We start from the raw sequence: 27791 nt of genomic DNA on the forward strand, positions 1-27791 counted from the left end.
AGTTTTGGAAAACTCCTCTTACCCGTAAAACTGCTTTACTCATCCTCCATGGGACTAGCGCTGAGTCGTGACCTCTACTTCTAGGGTCTTTTATTGTCTGACGTGCTGATGTCATATTGACAGCGCTCCAGCCAATCAGTGCTTCTGCCTGAGTTAATGGCACAGGCCATTCAGAGCCACTCAGCTCATTTGCTGGCTGCAGACACCGCTAGCATTGGAGGAGACTCAGAACTGGACCTGGGGAGGGTGAATTTAGTGGTTATTTTATTAATAATAATAATAATATTTTTTTTAACAAACTGCAGTTGGGAAACAAATTTTTCAAAACCAGACACCCCTTAAATAATCATACATTTTAAGCATTCTCTCTTTACCAGTCTCTCCTTAATACATTTCTGTGCCCCTAATATGGTACAGATTTTCCACCTGTAAAATCCATATCATTTTCTAAAACCAGCAAAGTGGATGAGTTTTAACTCAATCTCATTAACATATCGTGTTTTTTTTATTTTGGGGTGAAAATTATTATTATTTTTTTTTTTAATTCCCAGCATGTGAATGTCTGTTGTGGAGACAATATTCTGCAGCAAAAAACCACGCCTACATATTAATAATTGCAAGAAGATATGCATGGATTTTGATGCAGAAACTATGGTGGATTTTAGTTTAGAAATCCGTGATGGACAATCCACACGAAATACACAAAGAATAAATCCAGCTGCCTCTGGCGTCTTCCCATTATGCCTTTTAGTACAATGCAGGGTCATTACATTGTGTCCTAATGACGGGGTTCTCATTATGACTCAGTAGAAACAACCTCCAAGGGGGGAATCGCTACAGGCCAATTGTATATAAATGATCTCAGCAAATGCCCTTGCTAGTTAAGCAAACCCTTAAGGCAGTAATTTAACATGTATTCCAGCACTTTACACTAGTTGTGAGTGGGACACTTTTCTTACATTTAGGGAGTAAGGACACAAGAGCAGACATAACGCTGTATTTCCACCAGGTGGCGCTGCTTCACAGAGCAGTTGTATGGACTATAGGTATGCTGCTACACTGTAATGTTGCAGTAAAAGGAAAGTTGGTATGAACATATACAGCTCTGGCAAAAATTAAGAGACCACTGCACAGTTTTATAAAAATCAACTTCTCTCCATGTCTGACAGCCATTCCAGTGTCAGTTGAATTCCAACCAGAGTACACCTCATTCTACTTAATGTGCTTCTGATTAGGAGATCACCTGAACCAAATCTTATTTAACAAAGGAAAGTATGAAAAAAAAACCCTGCTGTGGTGTTCAAAATCCTCTCGCAAGCTGGATGGCAAAGCAAGTGGTGGTAATATCCCAAAAGTAATAGGAATAAAAAAATAACTTTTAGTCATGCCAAAGGAGTTGAAAAGAAAAGTCTTGAGTGAGGAAAAGAAGGGCTCAATTCTGGCTTTACCAGCAGAGACAGTGAGCGTCATGTTGCCTCCATCCTTAAAATTTCTAATACGGCAGTCCATTACAATAAGGTCAAGCAGCAGACATTGGGGACAACAAAGCTACAGACCGGCAGAAGGCGAAAACGACTCTCCACTGACTGTGATGATCGACATCTTATTCGAATGTCACTCAGCAACCTCAGGATGACATCAAGTGACCTACAAAAGGAATGGCAAATGGCAGCTGGGGTGGAGTGCATGGCAAGAAGAGTTCGTAACAGGCTCCTAGAGGCAGGGTTCAAGTCATGTAAAGCTAGAAAAAAGCCTTTCATCAATGAGAAGCAAAGGAGAGCCAGGCTGAAGTTTGCCTAAGACCATAAGGATTGGACCATAGATGACTGGAGTAAGGTAATCTTCTCTGATGAGTCTAATTATCAGCTTTGCCCATCACCTGGTCGCCTAATGGTTAGACTGAGACCTGGAGAGGCGAACAAGCCACAATGTCTTGCGCCCACTGTGAAATCTGGTGGAGGATCGGTGGTGATCTAGGGATGCTTCAGCATGGCTGGAATTGGGCAGGTTAATCTTTGCGAAGGACGTATGAATCAAGCCGCATACAAGGTTATCCTGGAAAAACAGTTGATTCCTTCTGCTCAGGCAATGTTCCCCAACTCTGAGGACTGTTTTTTCCAGCAGGACAATGCGCCATGCCACACAGCTAGGTCACTCAATGTGTGGATGAAGGACCACCATATCAAATCCCTGTCATGGCCAACCCAATCTCCAGACCTGAACCCCATGGAAAACCTCTGGAATGTAATCAAGAGGAAGATAGATAGTCACAAGACATCAAAGAACTGCTTAAATCTTTGTACCAGGAGTGGCATAAGGTCACCCAAAAGCAGTGTGACAGACTGGTGGAAAGCATGCCAAGACGCATGAAAGCTGTGATTAAAAATCATGGTTATTCCACAAAATATTGACTTCTGAACTCTTCCTGAGTTATAACATTAGTATTGTTGTTTCTAAATGATTATGAACTTGTTTTCTTAGCATTATTTGAGGTCTGCAAGTACTGCATTTTTTGTTATTTTGACCATTTCTCATTTTCTGAAAATAAATACAAAATTTAGTGCTTGGAAATTCGAAGACATGTTGTCAGTAGTTTATAGAATAAAAGAGCAATTTACATTTTACTCAAAAATATAAAGATAAAAATCAGCCAAACTGAAAATGTTGCAGTGGTCTCTTAATTTTTGCCAGAGCTGTGTATATATATATATTTGTGAAAAAGTCGATGCCCTCTTCCTGATTTCCTATTCTTTTGCATGTTTGCCACACTGAAATGTTTCAGATCACCAAACAAATTTAAATATTAGACAAAGATAACACAAGTAACCACAAAATGCAGTTTAGAAATGAAGGCTTTTATTATTAACTCCTTAACCCCCGGAGCTTTTTTCGGTTTTGCATTTTCGTTTTTCGCTTATTTTTTGTGGAACGAGTTGTTCTTTGGAACGACACCATTGGTTTTACCATGTCATGTGCTAGAAAACGGGAAAAAAATTCCAAGTGCGGTGAAATTGCAAAAAAAAGTGCAATCCCACACTTGTTTTTTGTTTGGATCTTTTTGCTACAGTTGTGGCCAAAAGTATTGACACCCCTGCAATTTTGTCAGATAATACTCAGTTTCTTCCTGGAAATGATTGCAAACACAAATTCTTTGGTATTATTCTCTTCATTTAATTTGTCTTAAATGAAATAACACAATAGAGAATGAAGCAAAAGGCAAAACATTGATCATTTCACACAAAACTCCAAAAATGGGCCAGACAAAAGTATTGGCACCCTCAGCCTAACACTTGGTTGCACAACCTTTATCCAAAATAACTGCGAACAACCGCTTCCGGTAACCATCAATGAGTTTCTTACAATGCTCTGCTGGAATTTTAGACCATTCTTCTTTGGCAAACTGCTCCAGGTCCCTTATATTAGAAGGGTGCCTTCTCCAAACTGCCATTTTTAGATCTCTCCACAGGTGTTCTATGGGATTCAGGTCTGGACTCATTGCTGGCCACCTTAGAAGTCTCCAGTGCTTTCTCTCAAACCATTTTCTAGTGCTTTTTGAAGTGTGTTTTGGGTCATTGTCCTGCTGGAAGACCCATGACCTCTGAGGGAGAGGAGACCCAGCTTTCTCACACTGGGCCCTACATTATGCTGCAAAATTTGTTGGTAGTCTTCAGACTTCATAATCCCATGCACACGGTCAAGCAGTCCAGTGCCAGAGGCAGCAAAGCAACCCCAAAACATCAGGGAACCTCCGCCATGTTTGACTGTAGGGACCGTGTTTTTTTTCTTTGAATGCCTCTTTTTTTTCTCCTGTAAAATCTATGTTGAGGCCTTTGCCTAAAAAGCTCTACTTTTGTCTCATCTGACTAGAGAACATTCTTCCAAAACGTTTTAGGCTTTTTCAGGTAAGTTTTGGCAAACTCCAGCCTAGCTTTTTTATGTCTCGGGGTAAGAAGTGGGGTCTTCCAGGGTCTCCTACCATACAGTCCCTTTTCATTCAGACGCCGACGGATAGTACGAGTTGACAATGTTGTACCCTTGTTCTGCAGGGCAGCTTGAACTTGTTTGGATGTTAGTCGAGGTTCTTTATCCAACATCCGCACAATCTTGCATTGAAATCTCTTGTCAATTTTTCTTTTCCGTCCACATCTAGGGAGGTTAGCCACAGTGCCATGGGCTTTAAACTTCTTGATGACACTGCGCACGGTAGACACAGGAACATTCAGGTCTTTGGAGATGGACTTGTAGCCTTGAGATTGCTCATGCTTCCTCACAATTTGGTTTCTCAAGTCCTCAGACAGTTCTTTGGTCTTCTTTCTTTTCTCCATGCTCAATGTGGTACACACAAGGACACAGGACAGAGGTTGAGTCAACTTTAATCCATGTCAACTGGCTGCAAGTGTGATTTAGTTATTGTCAACAACTGTTAGGTGCCACAGGTAAGTTACAGGTGCTGTTAATTACACAAATTAGAGAAGCATCACATGATTTTTCGAACAGTGCCAATACTTTTGTCCACCCTCTTTGTTATGTTTGGTGTGGAATTATATCCAATTTGGCTTTAGGACAATTCTTTTTGTGTTTTTTCATTTAAGACAAATTAAATGAAGATAATAATAACAAATAATGTGTTTGCAATAATTTTCAGGAAGAAACTGAGTATTATCTGACAAAATTTCAGGGGTGTCAATACTTTTGGCCACAACTGTAGGTTCACTAAATGCTAAAACTGGCCTGCCACTATGATTTTCCAGGTGATAACGAGTTCATAGACACCAAACATGTCTAGGTTCTTTTTTATCTAAGTGGTGAAAAAAAAAATTCCAAACTTTGCTATGAAAAAAAAAAATTGTGCCATTTTCCAATACCCATAGCATCTTTATTTTTCTTGATCTCGAGCTGGGTGAGGGCTTATTTTTTGCGTGCCGAGGTGACATTTTTAATGATACCATTTTGGTGCAGATACGATCTTTTGATCGCACGTTATTGCATTTTAATGCAATGTCGTGGCGACCAAAAAACGTAATTTTGTAGTTTTGACTTTTTTCTCCCCACGCCGGTTAGCGATCAAGTTAATCCTTTTTTTATTGATAGATCAGGCAATTCTGAATTCAGCGATACCAAATGTGTAGGTTTGATTTTATTTTTGTTTTATTTTGAATGGGCCGAAAGGGGGGTGATTTGAACGTTTATATTTTTTAAATTTTTTTAAACACATTTTCTTTTTACTTTTGGCATCTAATATATACTTACCTTGTAATGTCTTCACATCCTGTTCCGTCCAGATGTTTCCGGATCCCAGTATTCCAAGCGGTGGAAGTTCACCTACCACCATATTGGGACACCCAAGTGATGGGTGTCTCAATATGGAAACTGCTGGCGGTACCACCAGTGGAACACTGTCACACCACATACACACACTGTATACGCCGTACGCACCATACACTATACGCACCACACACACTGTTTACACCGTACACACACTGTATACGCCGTACGCACCACACACAATCTGTATACACCATACACACACTATATACGCCGTTAGCACCACACACACACTGTATATGCCGTACGCACAACACACTGTATACGCCGTACACACACATACACACTGTATACGCCGTACGCACCACACACACTCTACACTGTATGCACCACACACACACTGTATACGCCGTACGCACCACACACACTCTGTATATGCCGTACGCACCACACACACACACACTAAATACGCCATACGCAGCCTCTTGCGCTTTACCACCAGCAGAACACCGTCGCAAACACACCGCCGGGATCAGCCGGATGATTCACTGACCGCCGCCATCTTTGTACAGGAAGAGCGCATGTGCAGTTTTAATATGACCGCCGCTATCTGTCTGCACAAAGATGGCGGCGGTCTGATTTACATCGCGCGAAATTCGAGCAGGCGGAGTGAATCATTCGGCTGATCCCGGCGGCAGAAGGAGCACATGCGCAGTTTTAATGTGACCGCCACTATCTCCTGATTGTGAAGTAAAATATTTCACTGACTGTTTTTAAACAATATTTTACCTCACAAAATGTATCTTCTGCGATCTCCTGCTGTAATGTCAGTATTGTCTTTTGCTTCCTCCCCTGCCCAGGAGCTGCGGTGCATTCTGTACACGGTCAGAGACAGACAATTTTTAAAATGAACTTTCGTTCGTGGGAAAACACCTTTAAAAAGTAAATATCAACGCCAACATGGCTCCTCCTAAAAAGTACGCCAATGACAATGAAAGGAAAGCAGCAAAGGCACATCGTCGAAGACAACGGGCAAATGAGACTCTTGAAGAGCAAGAGCAACAGCATCGCTGTGACAAAAACAATGCACATAAGCGTAGGCGTCAAGCACATGAGTTCCCTGATGCAAAAGTCATTAGATTATCACAGGATGCCAATAGTCTCCATAGGAGACTAGAAGCTGCCAAAGCCCGATCAGCTCTGCTACATAGAGGCGATAGTCAGATAACTTCTATGTAGTTGAATTGCTGACTTGCTATCAGCGCCACCCTGGTGGCGCTCACAGCAATCCAGCATTGACAACCATAGAGGTCTCCAGGAGCCCTCCGGTTGTCATGTCGACACACCGGTGACCTGCGATCACGTGATGTGGGTCACTGGTGTGCGCATTTCCGGCGTGATTGCCGTAAGCGCCATTTAAATGTCACTATCAGCGTTTGACAGCTGCATTTAACTAGTAGTTAATAGCCGCGAGTGCATCGCGATTCCACCCACGGCTATTGCAGGCACATGTCAGCTGTTCAAAACAGCTTACATGTCCCGGGAAAGATGTGGGCTCACCGCCGGAGCCCACATCAAAGGGAGGGAGTCCGACATCGGTGTAAATGTACGCCCGATGTCGGAAAGGGGTTAATGGAAAAAGAAATACAAACCTACAGGGCTCCGTGTGAAAAAATGATTGCCCCTTCCCATGAAACATAAATTAACTGTGGTTTATCACATCTTTGGGAAGCTGAGTTCACATTCCCTAGCCACACGCAAGGCCTGATTACTGCCACATCTGTTCTCAATCAAGAAATCACTTAAATAGGACCTGCTGACAAAGTGATGTAGACCAAAAGAACCTCAAAAACTAGACATCATGCTGCGATCCAAAGAAATTCTGGAACAAATGAGAAACAAAGTAATTTAGATCTGTCAGTCTGGAAAAGGTTATAAAGCCATTTCTCAAGCTTTGGGACTCCAGCGAACCACAGTGAGAGCCATTATCCACACATGGTGAAATCATGGAACAATGGTGCACCTTCCCAGAAATGTCCAGCCGACCAAAATGACCCCAAAAGCGCAGTGACCACTCATCCACGATGTCACAAACAAAACCACAACAACAAAGAACTTCAGGCCTCACTTGCCTCAGTTAAGGTCAGTGTTCATGACTCCACCATAAGAAACAGCCTGGGCAAAGGTGGCCTGCTTGGCAGAGTTCCAAGACTAAAACCACTGCTGAGCAATAAGAATATAAAGGCTCATCTCAATTTTGCCAGAAAACATCATGATCTCCAAGACTTTTGGTAGAGTACTATGTAGACTGACAGGACAAAAGTGAAATATGGTGGTGGTAGTGAGATGGGCTTGGACTGTTTTGCTGCTTCTGGGCCTGGAAGACTTGCTGTGGTAAATGGAACCATGAATTCTACTGTCTACCAAAAAATACTGAAGAAGTATGTCCGGCCATCTGTTCGTGACCTCAAGCTGAAGCGCACTTAGGTTATGCAGCAGGACAATGATCCGAAACACTCCAGCAAGTTCACCTCCACCAATGGCTTAAGAAAAACAAAATTAAGACTTTGGAGTGGCCTAGTCAAAGTCCTGACATTAATCCGATTGAGATGATGTGGCATGACCTTAAAAAGACGGCTCATGCTCGGAAACTCTTTAATGTGGATAAATTACAACAATTGTGCAAAGATGAGAGGGCTAAAATTCCTACAGAGCATTGTAAAAGACTCATTACCAGTTATCGCAAATGCTTGATTGCAGTTGTTGCTGCTAAAGGCGGCCCAGCCATTATTAGGTTTAGGGGGCAATCACTTTTTCACACAGGGCCTTGTAGGTTTGGATTTCTTTTTCCCTTAATAATAAAGACCTTCATTTATAAACTTGTGATTACTTGTGTTATCTTTGTCTAATATTCACATTTGTTTGGTGATGTGAAACATTTAATGTGATAAACATGCAAAAGAATAGGAAATCAGGAAGAGGGCAACCACTTTTTCACACCACTGTATACACAGTATATATACAGTACGGGTCAAAAGTATGGTTCATGCAATGGTTTTCCTTGTTTTTATTGGAGTATACAAAACCACAAAAGGACACCTACATAAAGGAGTAAATACGTGTATAAAATAAAACAAAAAAATGCAGAATATGAGTTAAACCTTAGATCCCTCACGGTCCTCCCTTTTACCAACAGTCTTGAGCAAGTTCCTAAAGGTGCTGAGCACCTGTCAGCTGCTTTGCCTTCGCTCGCTTCCAACTCATCCAAATTCATCTCCATTGGGTTGAGATTGGTGATTGTGAAGCCATTTCATTTGCCGCAGCTTCCATCCCTCTCCCACTAGCCCATACATAACCTGGAGGTTATGGGTCTGAGGTCATTATCCTGTTGCAACACAAATACAAGTTCCACTAAGTGCAATCCAGATGGGATGTCGCCGCTGCAGAACGCTGTAGTTTGCTGGTAATTTGCCTTGAATTTGGAATAAATCAGCAGCAAAACACCCCTACACCATCACACCTCCTCATGCATGCTTCACGATGGGCACCACAAAAGTAGAAACCATCCAATCACCTTTTTTATGTTGCATTGGCACTAAAAACTCAAATTTTAACTCAATGGTACAGATTTCCACTGATGTAATGTCAAAGTCCTTGTGTTACTTAGACCAAACAAGTCTCTTCTTGTTTGCGTTTCTTTGCAGCAATTCCACCATAAAGGTCGGCTACTTGCAGTCTCCTCTGGACAATTTTTGTTGAGAAGTGTCTGCTACTTGATGTCTTTGCATCAATTACTGTAAGAGGACTTTTAACTGAGGAGCTGTCAATTTGTGGTTTCAGAGTCTGGTAATGGTTAAACTTATCCTCTGCAGCACAGGTATTTCTTTGTCAGTTCTCATTAAAGCCAGTTTCATCATAACATTGATGGTTTTCACAGTTTCACTTGAAGATACCTTCAAAGTTCTAGCAATTTTCTTGATTTACTGACCTTTATGTCTTAAACCTTTAAAGCCTGGGTGAATTTTCATTTTTTTTTGTTTTTTCCTCCCCTTATTCCAAAAGCCATAACTTTTCCGTCAATGTAGCCATGTGAGGGCTTGTTTTTTGCAGGACGAGTTGTAATTTTATCATATGATGTACTGGAAAGTGGGAAAAAAAATTCAAGGTGTTGCGAAATAGCAAAAAGAGTGCAATTTTGCATTTTTTTTAAAATTTATTTACAGAGTTGATATCGTAAAACTGACCTGGCAATATGATTTTCCAAGTCAGTACATGTACGCAGATACCAAACGTATCATTTTTTTTATTGAAGTAGTAAAAAAAAAATTCTAAAATTTGTAAAAAGAAACATTTTTGCTTGTGTCGCCAATTTCCGAGAACTATGACGTTTACAATTTTTAGGTTATGTGGGTGTATGAGGGTTTGTTTTTTGCGCCTGAGCCAATGTTCGACCCAAATAAATGGGCCCTTCGACTTGGGTACCAGCTATGTAATACAGCTGACACTTGTACTGTATTGGGCAGGCTCAACTACTGCATGGCAGATGTTACTAATGGCATTTTGTGAAAAATTGGGCCCTGTGTGGTAGGGCTGGAGCCTAGAGGAGGCCCAAAAGATCCCTTTGGACTTGTACTACTAAAGACCCAGGATAGTTAGGGGTTTTGTTGGAGATTTTGCATTGGAGGCCCATGAGCTTCAACCTTGTGGTCACATATTGTAAGCCACGTGTAATTGTGACCGTCTGCAGTTTGATTGTTTTGGTTTCCACAGCAAACAGCAGTAATAATATAGTTGCGTGACCAAAGTTGCTTCGCAACCCAGGCATCATAAAATGCAGCTGCTGAAGAACCTCTTCTTAAAGGTAGATGGTCCACTACATGTCAATCAGTGACTGGCACAGGAAGAGCTAAGAGGCGTTGCATGGCCAACTTAGAAGGCAGAGGCATACATAGACATCATGGGGCCCCATAGCAAATGTTTTATTTGGGCACCCCCCCAAAAAAAAAAAAACCCTTAATATTCAACAGAGGAGCATACCCCACAACTTTGCAGCGCTTACAAAGTCATTTTCCTCCTATGTAGTCCTCCATACAGTATTATGGACACCACACAGTCCTCTATACAGTATTATGGGTACCACCTAGTCCTTCATACAGTATTGTGGGCACCACAGTCCTTCATGCAATATTATGGGCACAACAGAGTTCTCCATACAGTATTGTGGGCACCACATAGTCCTTCAAACAGTATTATGGGTACCACACAGTCCATCATACAGTATTATGGGCACCAAATAGTCTTCTATACAGTATTTTAGGTCCAACAGTCCTCCATGCAGTATTATGGGCACCACATAGTCCCCCTACAGTATTATAGGTACCACATAGTCCTCCATACAGTATTATGGGCACCACACAGTCCTTCAAACAGTATTATGGGCACCACACAGTCCTTCATACAGTATTATGGGCACCACATAGTACTCCATACCATATTATGGACCCCATATAATGCTCCATACAGTATTATAGGTACCACATAGTCCTTCAAACAGTATTATGGGAACCACACAGTCCCCCATACAGTATTTTAGGTACCACACAGTTCTCCATACAGTATTATGGGCACTATATAGTGCTCCATACCGTATTATGGGCCCCATAGAGTGCTCCATACAGTACAATGGGCCCCATGTTTTGCTCGATACAGCATAATGGGTCGCATATAGTGCTCCATACAGCATAAGAGACCCCATATTCAGTATTATAGGCCCTACATAGTGCTCCATATTAGTATAATGTGCACCATATAATACTCAATATAGTATAATGAACCCCATATATTTCTCTATTCAGTATACTGGACCCCATGTATTGCTCCATGCAGTATAATGGGCCCCATATATTGCTTCATACACGATAATGGGCCCCTTATATTGCCCCATATAGTGTGATGGGTCCCATATAATGCTCCATACAGAAAAAAAAATACATTTCCCTGATCTCCTCTGCTCCGGTCTATGCAGTCTCCGGTATTCTGACTCTGCACTGCTCAGCACAGAAGATGTGTTGTAGTGACACCATCTCACACTCTGTGCTGAGACGTCACAAAGCTCAGATGCAGAAGGGGAATAATGGGAGAGTGAGCGTCAGCTGACGGCTCCCTTTTTAATCATTGTTTTCAACACTATCTGCATCCAGGATGCCAAAACAGTGGAAAGTACAATGCGGGGGGCGGTGCTGGCACCCCCAACTTTGTTGCCCCACAGCCACCGAGTGGTCTGCCGCCATTGGCGGTATGCCAGTGTCAGAAGGGGTATGCTTTCCTTTTCATAAACAGTGCCAAACCCGTCCGCAGGTTGTGTCTGGTATTGGAGCCGAGCTCAATTCCCTTAAATAGAGAAAAGCTTTACTACAAAACAATACCTACCGACAGATGTTGCGTGGTTTCCAGAAAAGGTTTGTTGGTCCAAATCCTAAAACAGACATTACAAAAAGTAAAGCACCTCAAGTGTTAAAGCTTCTTGTACTATGCCGCTGACGTCAAAGAGCCCCGTCAGTCGCCACAATGCTGGCTCTATTTTTGGCCCTTGTGGTCACTGTGGATGGGGTGGTGCAGCTGCGACAGGGATCAATGATCACTTGAAAGCGGGTATCTGCAGGTGGCACTGTATTGTGAATGGACCCCCAGGATATCAGCTGAGCGGAGTCGTTAATGCCACTTTCCACGTACACAATGAGCTCCACGTCTTCCATCCTCCTTGGATTATATAAGTGTAACTCAATAGAGAATAATTAGAAGCAGCGGCTGATGAGCGCCTTGTGACACCCACGAATCCATCACCACCTTGTCCATGTGTTTGTCATTTGCACAATGCAACATCGTATCACAATTATAATCAACCAAACTGGTCCTGCTTTGGTCGAAAGTTATCTCCGCAGACTCCCCTCAACTTAGTAAATATGCACGCTCGGATGTGCTGAGCATGCATGTTTGATAGGAAAGAGAAAAAAATAGTAATCGCCTTCCATGGAGGACAATTCAGTTTGAAAATCACTTGTATTCACACTTGTACACCTTGTTTGATCATGGGTGCACAATGTGTAGGAACACACCAGGCTGGTATCCAGGTCAAAAATGAAAGAAGGGTCCATGAGGACTGAGCTCCAGCACCAATAACAAAATGTTAAAGCATAACTTTTACTGTACAATTAAAAACATGGTGAAAAAAAAGCAAAAAGGTTAAAAAAAAAAATTAAGGATTCATGAGTTTATGCATTTCAGGTTGCTAACCTGAAACACGTAAACTCATGAATCCATAATCTTTTGGTCCATATGAAGAGGCCATTACTAATAGAGATCCGCCATAACTGGGAGCCCCGTTGGAGCTTTTGAATTGTGGCCCTTTAGCTTCAAATTACACTACTGCTTATAGACATACTGTAGATGAGGCTGTCAAGTTGGGGCAATGAGACCCCCGTGGCCGGCCCCTACTTGGACCGTGAATGTTGGATGTGTGATGCCAGTGCGTATCTCCCAGTGGGAAAATGAATCGTTGGTAAAATTGCTGTTGGCAATTTTTGGAGCGATTTAGCCCGCAATCACATTTGTTCTTTTTACTCAAGACATCGCTAAGTTTGCCGAGAGAAGTTTCCCATTGTACTGGCAAATCCAGAACTATTGGCATGTGTGAATCGGGCATGTTGAAACTCATGCCGGTTGCCCCATAACCATAAGGGTGCCTTTGCAGTGTACGTTGGATGGTTCCTTGATGTATTCCTCCATTAGATGCCTTCCATGTATGCCATGTGTAGGCTTATAGTGCCATGCAACACACATACAATCAAGCATTAGGAGAAAAGGAGCATCAAAAAAAGTACAGTGGCCAGATGGAGGATAAAAGGACACTACTTTGGCCGTCTGGCTGGTGAAGGGGACCTGTGGAAACGTTGTCATACTCCAAATTGGTTGGGCAGGACAGCCACAGAAGCATGGAGTGGCTGTATTTGTGGTGGAGTGCTGGCATCACAGGTGTCATTTCATGCCTGGTGTACCAAGCATAGGCCACCATCGGGGACTATGGGATGGATCACGTGAGAAATGGCACATCTGGAGGATACAATAAAAGAAAAACCCAAGATGGAAGCAAAGGACATAAAGTAAAATACTATGCAGGTGAAAGGAAGTAAAAATAACACATTTCCACTTTGGGCTGCAAAACCACAACATGTTTTTTTTTTTTAAATGTCATCCTTTGTTTCCCTGCGGTATACCAACACCCATGCCCATCCCGCCGTGTAAGGAAGCCAGCCGCGTCTGTTCCATGACATGCCACGTCCTTTATCACCTGCACTCTGCCCTTATGTCTGCTTCCTCTACAACTGCAGAAACCCGACATGTCATGTGTATTCTATAGGCCGAGCAGATGAAAAAGAGCTGACAGCATTCTATCAGTGAGCTTAGGCTTCTACTCGGCACAGATAAAACATCACCAACTCCACTGAGTTTTAAAAACATCAACTGTCATCTCCTATCTTAGTAATGACAATGTCTTCACTGAATACAGAATTTACAGATTTTACCCCTGAATTCACAATGAAAGAGCGGTGTCTGATATGATATATTACAAAGTTGCTCCTATCAATAGACAGGAAGCGGATGTGCAGTACCCGGCCGTGGCCACTATACAGTTGATGGCGCTGTGCTGGCAGATCTGCAACTGAGCGCTTCCGGCCGGATCAGTTGATCGGTGGGGGTGGCGGTTATTGCACCTGCACAGGTCTGAAATTGATGACCTATCCTAATAAATGGTCCACCACTTTAAAAGTGGATTGCTCACGTCCCAGGATGGGATTCAATCCCTTACAGATGAAGCTGTAATAGGCTTTTATACATGTAGCTTACACATGGATCCATAATATGACAATGTGCATGAACCTCAATGCGTGCTCCGTGGCACATGCAGTCCCTTGGTGCCATATTATAGAGCCATGTGCTGCCTATTTGTACTTCTGTACAGCACCTAGAAGCTACAGGTACTGTAGGAGCCCATTAACTTCAATGGGTGACGTATTACAGATACGTGTTGCCATGTGCACGAACTGTGTGGTCCGGTAGACACATAAATTTGCAATGACCTAATCCATATTACTGAACATCCATTGCCTCCCGAGAATGACTAATGGGGCCCTACAGACATAACTAACAGAGTGACCCCAGGGACTGATCGGGGAGAACCAGGGAACAATCACAGGAGGCGAGGAGGAGCGGCAATTTAATATTTTTGGTAGTGCACCAGTAATGGCTGATGGTCGGCTCTGAAGTCAGCAGCTGTGCACTGAATTAATTATTAGCTCTTATCTTAATTATTAATCAAGTGATGAGTAATTTTAGGAGATCAGGCAACGAAGCGCATCGTCTACGGCTTATTTAAAACTGCTTCACCTCAGCGGCATGTGCTGCACGGTAATTGCTGTCTAGGAAGGGATTGTGGGTAATATGGCGAGAATTAGTCGGATTACTTGTCTGTAATTGAAACAAAAGAGCTTACTGCGGAAACAGACAATAATAATGACAGAGGTGATAATGTCAGGTCTGAGGCTTTCTGCTTAGCATGACAGCTGTCAGGGTCAAACTGGCCCACTGGGCCAACACAGCGTCACCCTAGACTATGCCATAACAATGGGTCTGTTATTGGAGCTGACCACTAAAGATGATCATACACCTTCAGTAGCTGTTGATTGAACACACATTGGGCCATCAGCTACTATTTCCCACCCCTTATACATATGCACATTCAATTCAGAAGATTGTGCATGGGGGGGTGCACTTAAAGCAGATGTTTATTCCCGCTGAAAACAGAAGGATTGGCCATATTTAGAGCCTGAATGTCCTACGATACCAGATGAGGCTCCGAGTCCTATAGAAGTGATAATAGACTTGCTGAACCATGGTGGGCACAGTGTACCCCAGTCTCAATCCGACAACTATTTAGTCTACCATTGACAGCTTTCCTCTTGATCTTCTGAAAGTTCCGTCTACAATCGACAGCTTCCCTCACAATCTTGAAATGGTTTCCATAAACTCCCCCCATGTTCTTTCGAAGGTTCTATCTACAACCAACAGCACCCCCCATGATCTTCCAAAGGTTCCGACTACAACTGATGGCTGCCCCTATGATCTTTCAAATGTTCCGTCTACAACCAACAGTTCCTCCATGATCTCCCGAAAGTACCATCTACAACCAGCAGCTCTCTTTATGATCTTCTGAAGGTTCCATCTACCACCAACAGATCCCCCATGATCTTCCCAAGGTTCCGACTACAACCGACAGCTCCCCCTATGATCTTCCGAAGGTTCTGACTACAACCGTCAGCTCCCCCAAAGATCTTCAGGTAAGGTTCAGCATACAACCTACAGCTCCCCTCACGATTTTCAAAGCTTCAGTCTTCAACCAACAGCTCCCCCTATGACCTATCTTCCAAAGGATCCGACTACAACCAACACCTCCCGCCGACATCTCCCCCCACAATCCTTCAAAGGTTCCGACTGCAACCTCCGGTTACGCCAATGAAATCAATGGTGGTGTTGAAAAACTGGTGGAAATGTACGAGTCCCATGTAGATCAAGGCCAAGGAGGTCAGCTGTTTAGTGAAAACTCGGTTGCATTGGCAAATGACATCAATGGGGGTCCCAGCAATAAGACCTTTTAACATATCGACTGGGAACGTCTTTTAAGTTATGGACACAAAATGTAACCACATACTTTACTACAACTTTATCAGAGCTAATTCCAGTAAAACTGAACACATTCCCATATGAGAAATTCCCACTGATTCCATAGCATGTAAAAATGGAGGTTTCCTCTACTAGCAGCATTCGGGGAAATCCAGTTCTAAATATGTACTTAGGAGTGTCCTTGACTTTTAAGTTTCCCAACAAAATTTTTAGACTGTTTCAAACCACGTAAAAATGATGCAGGAAATCCGGCAAGGATATAGGACCTGTGGTGCACCCTGTTTTTCTTTTTGCTAGGATCATGACTGGTAAAGATCTATGAACCCAACTTGCCCAGAATTATCTTACCTCTCAGGTTGCTCTTGTCCATATACATGACCACTTATGTGCCACACAAGTCAACAACGACTAGTATGAAGGTCTAAATCTCCTCGTTGCAAGGCGGTTCTAGAGCTTTTCAACCATCCCGGTAGCAGGTCGATGCTTGGGAACATATAGATTTGGCCATCAAAAAGCCAAACCCTTACATTGTGCTTCCTCGTTGAGGTTGCACCTTTCTTAAGGGTCAAAAATATCCAATAATGACTGCAAATCTCAAAACTGGCACGATAAAAAGCAAACCATATTCTTTCAGGAAAGCATTTTAGATCATTTTCAGGTTTCCCAAACCATCACCCCAGGTCCTCAGAAGTTCATGACAGATCCATGGGTCCATTACAGATCTCCGAGATCTCCAAACATGATGTCCTCTTTTTAAATTTCCTCATCTTCTGGCGTAAATCCTTCCAGTGCTCTATAATTTAGCCTTGGTTGGTAAGGAGTTTGAGAAGTCCTCAGAAAGGATTCCAGTAGGATTCACACATGAGATCCTAGTCATTTTTCCAAGCATCGGAGAAATCCAAAAAGTCATTTACCGTACTACAGGTTCCATCATGGCTTTGCAAGCGTTTCCACTACCCGATTGGACTTTTGGAATCTGACATGGACAGAATATGGGACATTGGCTTGTATCCCAAAAATCTTCCCAGGAATCCTCGGTAGTGCTGGGAATCCAGGAACTCAGTCAGAGAGCTTCCTTCTCCTCCTCTCCTGGCGGAGTTCAGCCCCTCTCAAAGATTTTTCACTCTTTTTTTTTTAACCCACTGTAATTTTAGCTGTCTTTAACACTCCCAGGCACCACCCCTCCCCATTCAAAAAGCATTTCCATGGCTACTAATTGAGGCCTATAGGATGGGTTTAACAAATGAGAGAGCTGCCAGTCTGAAAGGCGGAATCACATCTTTATGGGGAGGGGGAGAGAGAGTAAAAGACAGAGGCAAAGAGGAGGGATGGAGGAGGAGAGAGGGGAGTGGAATGGAAAACACATGAAAAGAGAAAAGAAGGGCACTGACCAGTTTAACTCCTTATGGGTACGTTCACACAGTACCTTCTAAGCACTGAAAGCTTGCGAATATAATTTCTCTAGTTAGCCAATAAAGGTATCACTCCTTGAATACTTTTCTCAATTTTTTTGGGGGGGACTTAAGTATTTACATCTATCTTTCTGGATAACACAGTACCACACGCAATATTATTTTGTATTGCACACTGCACTTAAAATCACAATTTGGTTTTTCTTACATGCATTATTTTATTTCACGCTCCCCATAGAAGATTATAGGGAAAAAAAAAGCACGATAAAAACGCACAGTGGGCCGGAGTTTTCATGATTCTATGTAAAAAAAAAAAAAATAGTTAAAAAAACCCTGCAGGTTTTTACAATGCACTTCACTTGTGTCAATACACTGGGCAAAATCTGCTGCAAATCCACGTGAAAATCAACTTGAAATTCGCTGTGGTTTTGTTGCAGATTTTTTTCCCTTCTCAGCTTATGCCCCATGTGTGAGGACTTGGGGCTCGTCGATCTTAGCAAAGGTGGTGGGCCTAAAGGTTAGGGCAAGTCTGAATAAAGTAAAGAAAAAAAAAAGGGATGGACCAGATTTACACTTGATTTGGGGACTTGAGGTGCATGGGGAAATCGCTACAATAAGTCTGTGTGAGGCACGTTGTGCATGGGAACCCCCCCAAAAAAAACACATCCTAAGGACTTGTTCACACTGAGTTTTTGATGGCTTTTTCCCATCTGGAAAAAAAAAATGCCTCATTTTACTGTAACAGCAACAGTAAAATCATATGATCCATTTTTTTCCTTGTTTTTATTTTTTAACCTTTTTTTTTTATTTTAAATGCAGCCTGTATTTTTTTTCAGCAATTTTTCCACTTTGAGATCAAAAATGGTATATTACCAAAAAAAACAAAAAAAAAAACACCAATACCCGGCACTGCTGTCGCCACTAGGGACCTGAGTGTGTGGCTGCATAGAAATACATGCAGCTGCACACTCCGGTCCCGAGTGCCGGCGGCAGTGCCAGGTATTGATGCGCGAGACTTGCGCGAGTTTCTCGCATTACACACGCAAGTGTGACCACGGCCTTACTGTAAAATACTGCAGATAAATCTGGGGATGGTGCAGGAGCACATCAAAAAACTCCATGTGTGATCAGATCCTGAGACTGGTTTCATAGTCCAAAAGAGGAGAACCCCTTTAAGTCTGTATTCACATGTCTGCAATTTCCTGACCGGTCCTGTGTCTGACCCTGACCCCAACACAACAGTTACAGCAGGTCAGAAAATCATGGACTGCCTTAAAGGGGTCCTCCAAATTTGTCGTAATTCCCATTGCTTTGAAAATCAGAAATAACACCCCACCATCGCCTTTACCTGCCTGTGTCAGTCTTCACTGTAGGCCTGGCATTATAGTCACGATCCAAGAAACTATTATGACGCTGAGTTTACCCGGCAACATGTCGGCCTCCGTGACTCCACTGTGGTGGGAAGACTCATGCCATTCCTTATCTCATTCTGCGTTATTAATCAGATTTTTTGTAAAACATACAAGCCAAGACCTAGTAACAATAATCCTTATTCATATATCGCCAACTTATACCGTAGCACTTTACATTTTAGCAAAACCCCTTAAAGTGCTACGAGGAATCCGTGCACAGAATTTCCATCTTTCCTACTAATTACTATGGTCGCCTGGAGTCCGGGGCTGACAACCGCGTGTTTGACTATATACTCACCTGTAACGTGGCTTTGTCTTATCTATCGGCACATGACATCTGCATTCTACCTTTGATCCGTCAGCTATCCGGCCTGCAGCTTTCCAAGATCAAAACTTTCCCCATAAAAGGGGAGAAAAAATACCGTCTACTACTCGCGCCATCATTCCTGACAACCAATATGGCAGCCATTTCAGCGCCGCAGCAGTTGTCACCACCTTCCTCTACAATCTCAAATTTTAAAACTATAATTTTGGCAATAACGCACCTATATAAGCCAGGTTTTCTCCAATTGGGACTGTAAGCTATTGTCTTCTGTTATCACCCACAGACCAGTTTTGCAGTTGAGCGTAAAAAAAACCCAAAACAAAACAAAAAAAAGAACAGCAGTGTGACCAGATTGGAAACTTCAGACTGTTTAGTATGATCAGATAATGGCCCACAGTGAGACAGTGGCCATCTGCTCTCTGGCAGCTGTGCAGGAGGCAATGACTAATGTCAGCACTGACGTGGCCTATAAGGGGCATCACTCAGCTTTGCACAGACCATGAACGGCATAGAAAGCTGCATTATTTTTTTTCTGCAATTATGCTTCTTTTTGCACTTTCTAATACTACTTTGTATACATAGGTGTGTCAGTCTTTACTGCAGCCGTGGTTCTATTCATGAAATGAGGCAGAGAATAGAAGGACAGATCCATAAGCGAAATATAAAGTAAGTAAAATAAAATGTATTTTAAATAAAGGAGTCTCTGTTTATATTCTATGTGACCCCCCAGGAGTCATAATAATGAGGTCAATATCCACATCATCAAGCTGTTCACCTATAGTTAATACATTCAGACGGCCATATGCCACCGTGCCAGCGGAAATCTAAACAGTCTGGTCTTATGTAGAGCCAGATTTAGGGGGGAGTTATTATGCATGTTACCCATGGACCATTTACAGCAGGTATTATGTATAATAGTGCAGTTTTCCGTGGAGTTTTTGGAGCAGAAATTTCAAGCTTTTGCAGAGTTTTGAGATTTGGAGGAGTATTTCTGCTCAGTTTCTGCTCCAAAACCTTCTAAAAAAACCTGCGCGCACACAGAATAAAGGGTATGTACACGCGTCGTCTTTTTCTAGGCGGGATCCATCTCACCGCAAAAGTGCCCCATAAAATGAACATAGTGTTCAGCAAGTCTCTTGTCACTTCTTCGGAAATGCTGAAGTGTCAAAAGAAGTGACATATTCATTGTTCTACAACTTTTCACAATAAAGAGAGAAAAAGACATCAGCGGAGGCGCAAGAAGAGTGGTGAAAGCCGCCTTGGTAAAACGATCCTCGGCATTTCCTGAAGTGGCTTCACCGGGGAAAGCTGTACCGACGACTAAGGGAGGCCATGCGCACACAGCCTTAGCTTAGGGTATGTGCATCCTGAGTTTTTGGAACAAAAACGTAGCAGAAACTCCCAGTTTTTGAGGAGTTTTGGACTTTTTGAGGATTTGGAGTATTTCTGCTATGAAAACCTCTCTAAAAAAAAGTGTGTCCATACCCTAAGGCAGATCTGCTCCGAAATCCTCCTTAAAAAACTTTCAAAAAACTCTTGCAAACCCTTACTATTCATTTCTATGGATAATCCACTATGCTTTTCATATGACGATTTTTTTAAGCACTTTCTCCTTTTTTGAACTACTCCTGGTGGGAAAAAATAAAAAGTGCATGTAACTTGCACAAAGCAGATCTGGATGGAAAGGCCCTGTTCAGCTCTGCAACTGCTGACATCTGGCAGCTGCAGGTACCGAGAACAGCTTATCGGTGTGGGTGCCAGATGTAGGACCTCGCAGATGACCACCATGCTTGCTTTTTGGCTGCCGATTAGTAGCCAGTTTACACAGGTCGACCCCAGTTTTAAATAGCCAGGATCGTCCATCTGGCTAATCGGTACTCGGACACATCCGCTCTTCGCCAGTCCTTACTTTGGCTGCCCATTCATTATAGAATCCAATTCAAAGTACTTGTTCTCACCCACAAAGCTCTCCACAGTGCAGCACCCCTCTACATCTCCTCCCTCATTTCTGTCTATCGGCCTAACCGACCGCTGCGCTCTGCAAACGACTTTCGACTAACCTCTGCACTAATCCGTACCTCCCACTCCCGACTCCAAGACTTCTCCCGCGCTGCACCAATCCTCTGGAATGCTCTACCCCAAGAAATTAGGACTACCCACAATTTGCACAGTTTTAGGCGCTGCCTCAAAACACATTTGTTCAGAGCGGCCTATCCCGTTCACTAATCACAGTCATTCTATGTGTAAGTGTGCGTGTGTAGCCCATTTGCTATCTCCATCCATCCCTCAAGATGGCTGGACCTTCATTGTAAATACATCATTGTAAATACACACCTGTGCTTTGTATCTCCCCCACCTCATTGAAGATTGTAAGCTCTCACGAGCAGGGTCGTCTTATTTTGCTTTAATTATTGTATTGTTAACATTGTTACTTATGACTTGTGTTTGGAACTGTAAAGCGCTGCCGAATATGTTTGCGCTATATAAATAAAGATTATTATTATTATTATTATTATTATTATTATTAAATGTGCACTGAAAGATTTGTAATATGTGCACCTAGGCTGCCCATGTTCTCGGCAGCACAGGTGAGATGTGCTGCCGAGAATAATGACTTTGTGTGCAAACCAAAAAGATCATTTCATCCAACGAACAAGTGTTCACTGGTCGGGCATCTTGTACGATTATTGTTCGATCGCTCTCGCTAATTGTGTTGTGTAATTGCACCTTAACCCTTCATATCCCCACTGTATGAATGAGCAGCGCGAGCAGTTTCAGCCATCCGACACCAGTGAGCCTAATCCAGTAAGTGCAGCAATCAGCGGCGCTCATTTCCACGTCTCCCGGCTCGTTCTCCTTTATTGAGCGGACTTGTTAATGCAACCGACTAAATGCACTAACACCCGACATTATCCTCCAGACGGGTATTCTGTTTCATCGTCTCCACTGCCAGCTCCCTGCGCGGATCTGCGGTTAGAACAATACAACGATCGGATGTTTAATGCGCCATTACGTTTAATTGAATCAGCCCACGAAAGTAAACGCCGCCGTCCCGGGACTTACAACTCCAGTGTTAATTTGCTTGGGGGACTATACAAAAGTTTAAGTCCCAGTCCCAAAGTATAAAAGGATAAAAGTCTGGGAAAAGGTGTTGTCACTGCCCCCTATAAGACTTCCTTCCCTAATAACAAAGCCTTGTTCCTTTCCCCACCACCACCAGGCCTGTCATTGTTCCTTATCAGCTTGATCATCAAGGCCTGGATGGTGGCCCACACAGGGTATTGATTGGGGTGACAAAGGAGCATTTTTCTTATTTTTGTAGTTGAAGGAAACATAAGTTTGTTTTTGTTAAACTTTTATTGGAGTCCTGATGTTCCAAAACAACAGCCAAGACTGCCAAAGCAACATGCCTACCTGCACTAAATAGAAGAATGTCGTAAAACATTGTGAATCGGATGCCAGCTTGTCGTGAAAAATAAGGGACACGAATACTGAGACCTTCAAGGCAACCCTTAATTCCCAGCAGAGGGTACAGGAGAGGATGGCAGGGGAACTCCTGACCAAAGGTTTTCAGGTCAGTCATTCATTTTGCAGAACGGTTTCCGATCTTCCATCCATTATTTTAGGATAAATTGGGGTCTGAACTTCTAGACCACCCATTTCTGAGAGATAAAGACGTTGTCAACCCCTTCCAGTAAATGGCCTCTGAGCTCTGCTCCTGGTCCCCTTAATGAGCCCGCGTTTTCCCTGCTAGCAACCTCTTCATGGAAAACGTAGTCTTACATGGGACTGGACAACTTTTTAATAAAATACCCGCTTGAGTCTTCCATAATGGGAGCCGCTCATGTAGGGAACCCTAAGTTTAGGACCCCCCATGTCTTTGATGTTCATAGGACATTACAAAACAATCCCTTTAAGGGCCCACTGCACTGATGTTTCCTGTGAAACAGAAAACTGCGATGCATGCACAAAGCTAAGCCATTTCATTCTCAAAATCAATGGAGGTCCGAAAGGTCGGACACCACTGATCAGGAAGTGAATCATATCCTAGCGATGTATCATCATGAGAAACCCCATTAACAACAATTTCAGTATTTGCAGATTTTTCTGACCAGTTTTATGCTCTTGTATGTATCATTTACTTACTGCGTCACGGTGGGTGTGGAAACTGGGGATCCATTGCCAAAAAACTCAAGCGCTGGATTAGTACATTTTTTAGCATTTCCGTACAAACTTTTCCTACCTGCCTCGTCATGTGCTCCTAAAGTGTAGTGACCAAATGTAAAGTTTATGATAAGTTTTGTCTTCCCGCACCTCAATTACCAGACATTCCAGTTCATAGGAAACGATCGATAAAGTGACCTATCATGGAGCCTGGCGGAAGCGAGAAGATGACTTATCATAATAAAGATCAGCTTGTCTTCCATCAGATCGTCCAAAATTACGTTACAAATCAAGTGAAGGAAAAAGACTCGATGTCCCCTTCAAGGTCCATTAAACCTTCATATAATCTGACAAAAGATTGGCAGCGAAACAAGAGCGTTCAGTGCTCCGGAATAAATCCACAACTAGCAAGATGTCTATAAAAACTAAGCGTCTACCTGAATTCTCCTTCCATCTAATCTTTCAGTTAATCCGGATGATTTCTGGAGGAAAATACATATATCAGGGGGGGCCTCTTGACTCCCCCTGGAAATGGTGTGAAAAAGAATGAATGGACATGTTGAATTTCAACATGCCTGACCCCTTTGCCAGTACCAGAAGAGTCTTCCCATTTAAAACACATGCACACTCACCCAAATTGAAAGTGCATGTTCATGGGGAGGTCAGTAGGAATCCCATGTGGACATATTGACTTCTGTCTAGAGGGTGCAGCAATATGTAGCGAGGGTAAGGGGGTAGGCTATCAACCGGGTCACATTTTTCATAACTTGTTTGCAGTGATCACGGTGCCCTAGGGGGCTCAATGCAGCCACTTGTAGAGCGTTGTGATGTAGCAACTACACATAGCAATCTTTGTCAGTGTTGCGTCTGTGTAGCCCCAGCCTAAAGGAAAAGAGGGCAAGGAGCGTTTTTCCATACGTGTAAGTATGCAAAGCGACCAGGTGACCAAAAACAATTCTCCATTGGGTCAAAAATGGCCGATAATGATGGTTGCAATAATCAAAAATGAGCAAAAATTTGCACAAAGAGTAGTCCTATTGTCATTCTATCACACATATATGATGACTGGTAGGAGGGCATTAGCCGGTTGAGTTTCAGCTCCCCAGGATAAGCGGCGTCATTAGTGTCTGATAGGCGCTTATCTCCACGAGCACATGGGAGTTTTATTATTCGGGGAGGTTGTCTGCCTAAAGTGCAGCTGACGTTCACATTTATCATTGCAAATGTGCAGAGAATTTTTTTTTTTGTGCATATAAATGAAAACAAATGAGAAATTGTCAACTTGATGGATAAAGCTCCGGACGACTAAATGGATAGGCCAAGTTCCATCAGCAGCAGCGAGGCCTGCGCTAAATCCGGCTAGAGGGACATAGGGGTCACACTGGTTCATGGCGAAGGATTGCAAACGTCTTCTCATGAGCAAAAATAAAGGTGGAGCGCGCCGAGCTAGGAATCGTTGTGTATGTTACATGCACTCCATGTGTCTGCTCCCCCTACCCCATTTCCTGTAAGGTCCCTCCTCACATTCTTATACTGGGACCTCCTCGGCCACCGCCGCTTACTATATTTATCTCTGCTTGCTGCTGCTACAATGACCAGTGTCTATATCAGTCCCCGTAGGACCGGATTTTGAGGTCACAGAATTAACACGTGTAATTTATTCATTATTTTTTTATTATCGCTTATATAGCGCCATCATATTCCATAAAAATGTACAGACATCATCACAGTCCCCATCGGGGCTCACAATTTAAAGTCCCTATTAGTATGTCTTTGGAGTGTGGGAGAAAACCCACGGGGAGAGCATACAAACTCATTGCTGGTGGGATTTCTACCCAAAACCACTGCACTGCAAAGCAACAGTGATAACCATTGTTGCTAAGAAAAAAAAAGGCCGGTGTACTAAAAAAGAAGTTTATCTGGCTCCTGGAGTGATCAAACTGACTAAAGGCTAAAGGGCCATGTTAATTTGTTCACTCCTTATACTGAAATGTTTAGGAACCCCGCAGAAAAAGAAAAGGTTAGTCCTCCGGGACTCTTGGAAGATCAGGCAAATGTTCCAGCCACCACTGAAATCTCTTAAAAATCAGCTTTATAAAGGGCTTTTGTGCATAACACTGGTATGGCAGTGATACGATAGAGCCCCAATATCCAAATTCACATACAAAGGGAGATTGAATAGGAATAGGCTGAAATAGGAGGCATGGCTATGGTGGAAACATTTTCAGTGGTGCACAAAACGAGCCACGATCAATGTCGTATCTGAAGGTCATCCAGAGATTTGGAGCAAGTATGACCCTGATCTTACGTCATGAATGGTAATCTCAAACCAAATACAGGTCCTTTATGTAGTGAGAGGGTTAGTGAGATAGACCAGGGTCTAAAGAAAGGGTTAGATATTGCACCCATGACCTGGTTTTTGATGAAAAGCCACCAGTATAATTTATGGTACATGGAATGGTACATGGAGGCCTGGTCTGGATTGGGACCCAACTAGAGCCTTAGTTTATGCTTCTATTTTAAGGTAATGATTCCTAAACTTTTACCAAAAACTTTGGTGTGAAGTTGAGTACTATATCCCCACGAAGATGTGTTGACTTAGCCCAACGTCTTGCGGCTGAGATCAACTTTCCATCCCTTCTGCAGAAGTGATAGCCTCTGTCTTACATTGAACAGCTGACTGTACACCAAGGGTCCATGAGACCCTGAAAGAAAAACACTAGCCACTTTAACTCTTAAAAGGAAGCTCTGCATGGTGGACCTCCCTATAAGCCCTAATGGGGTATATAGACAGGGGTTGTCTTTATAGAATCAGAAAATGTGACCTAGTTCTGATGCTTTGGCTGATCTGAGCAATAGTGAAAAGAGGGAAGTTAGGGATTATCTACTGTATTAGCCTGCCCCTATCACACACCATATAGATATCTAAGTTACGCTGCTTTAGTAAAATACTGTATGTAGATGTTACTAAAATGCGGATTACAGTCATTTTTATACTTAATTATCTTGATTATCTCTTATTTGTTTTCATACTCTTCAATCCCAGTACAAATAGCAGATGGAGAATACAGCTGGCTCCATATGCTGATTTAGACTTGAGTGATAAGGTCGTTAATAGCCAAAGAGTTCCAATATATATATCAAAATGAGGGGTAAGTGCCCTGGTGCCTACGGGAGAGATCACAAATTTTCGGTGTATCCCGGTACTACTCCTGATTATACTTAACTCTGGTACATTTCTAAATGAAAAACGTCACATATTTTTAATTTGTGTCCACTTACTTAGTGACATTTTTTCCTGTAATTTCCCTGGTGATCAAGAGTGATTTTGTTATTATCACCAAGTGTTGGTGGTGGTCTGGTGATTTATCATGACTTTTGCTGATTTATTCCCTCCAACTCACCCAGAAGAAGGCAAAGTCTTGTGTGCTGTCCAAATTTTGCCAATAAGCAGCTCCACTGGAAGGTTTCTTGTATGCAATGTCTAAAGTATAATCAGGGGTCTGAGTTTGGGGGCTGTAGAAGTAGCAGTCGGACCCAGTCCTGGTGTCAAAGGCATTTCTGCCACATAAAAGCCACCAGTGCACAGTAGGTAGGAGCACCGTGGCGGATTTTGCACTGGTCCAAGCTATGCCTGGAGTATGATAGTACCAGCGTCAAATTGGGGTGCCAAGGGCCCACCAATAACCAACTCCAGGGCCCCACTTTTCAGCTACATGCAAATGTGACATTATCCTCAATCAGTCATGTATATACAGTACAATGAATTGCGTAGATTGTTAAATTAATAAGATGCCGCCTTTGTCTGTACATAGTGATTCAAGTATATAGCACCAAATACTGTTCATATAAAAGGGTGGTGGCCCATTCTTGCACTGGGGCCCACCGGAGAATTCTCCTGTGGGTCAGTCCAAGCCTGGATAATACATGTGCGTGTATTGCAAATCTACTCCGACATCCCTGATGAATACACAGTACTGACTGTAGCGTTTTTAGTGACCTATAAAAAATTGCTTACGTGATCAAATCTCGCTTGTGGAGGTTACCTTGCAGAAAGAAAACGGATGACGACCTTGGCGTCTGAGATAATGCTGCAGGTCCGCGGTGCTGTGTGCTTGACTGCACTCCTCTATCTGCTTACAGCACTGCCTTATCTCAGTTGTTGCTAGGATATCCTCAGATCATGGCAGAAGAACAGGTAGCCATATCCCCATATACATAGGCCCTGATTAAAGGCTGGAATATGGATTTGCTGTAATGGGACTTCCCGTGGTGGAGAAGCAAGAGAACATGTCAAAAAGATCTTTCTTCCGCACCATTGCTCTAATATATAATTCTCAACATCGAATGAAGAAGTTGTAAGCAATCAATGGCCCAAAAAAATTATGACAGCCAGTCTCTTCTCATTAAAGAGCATTTTCCCTATTGTCACATTGTTAAAAATTCCGTTCAGTCATTTCTTAGACACTGTGGCTG

The 27791-nt window shown here is 42.8% G+C and overlaps 1 protein-coding gene across 2 annotated transcripts in view; it reads right to left on the reverse strand.

The window, feature by feature from the left end:
- The window catches only part of FGD1 (FYVE, RhoGEF and PH domain containing 1), a 153438-nt gene that overhangs the window by 50036 nt on the left and 75611 nt on the right, over positions 1–27791 (reverse strand). Inside the window, exon 1 of one of the 2 annotated variants that reach the window (XM_073540974.1) lies at positions 16351–17124. The exons of the other annotated variant lie outside the window; for it this stretch is intronic. Coding sequence (XP_073397075.1) covers positions 16351–16378 — 28 coding nt within the window. The 5' untranslated portion in view covers positions 16379–17124. Of the gene's footprint in view, positions 1–16350; positions 17125–27791 lie in introns of those variants that run through there. 2 annotated transcript variants of the gene reach the window in all.

The sequence above is a fragment of the Dendrobates tinctorius genome, unplaced genomic scaffold, assembly GCF_039654945.1.
Source record: "Dendrobates tinctorius isolate UK_male_01 unplaced genomic scaffold, ASM3965494v1 ptg000120l, whole genome shotgun sequence".
Taxonomy (NCBI): Eukaryota; Metazoa; Chordata; class Amphibia; order Anura; family Dendrobatidae; genus Dendrobates; species Dendrobates tinctorius.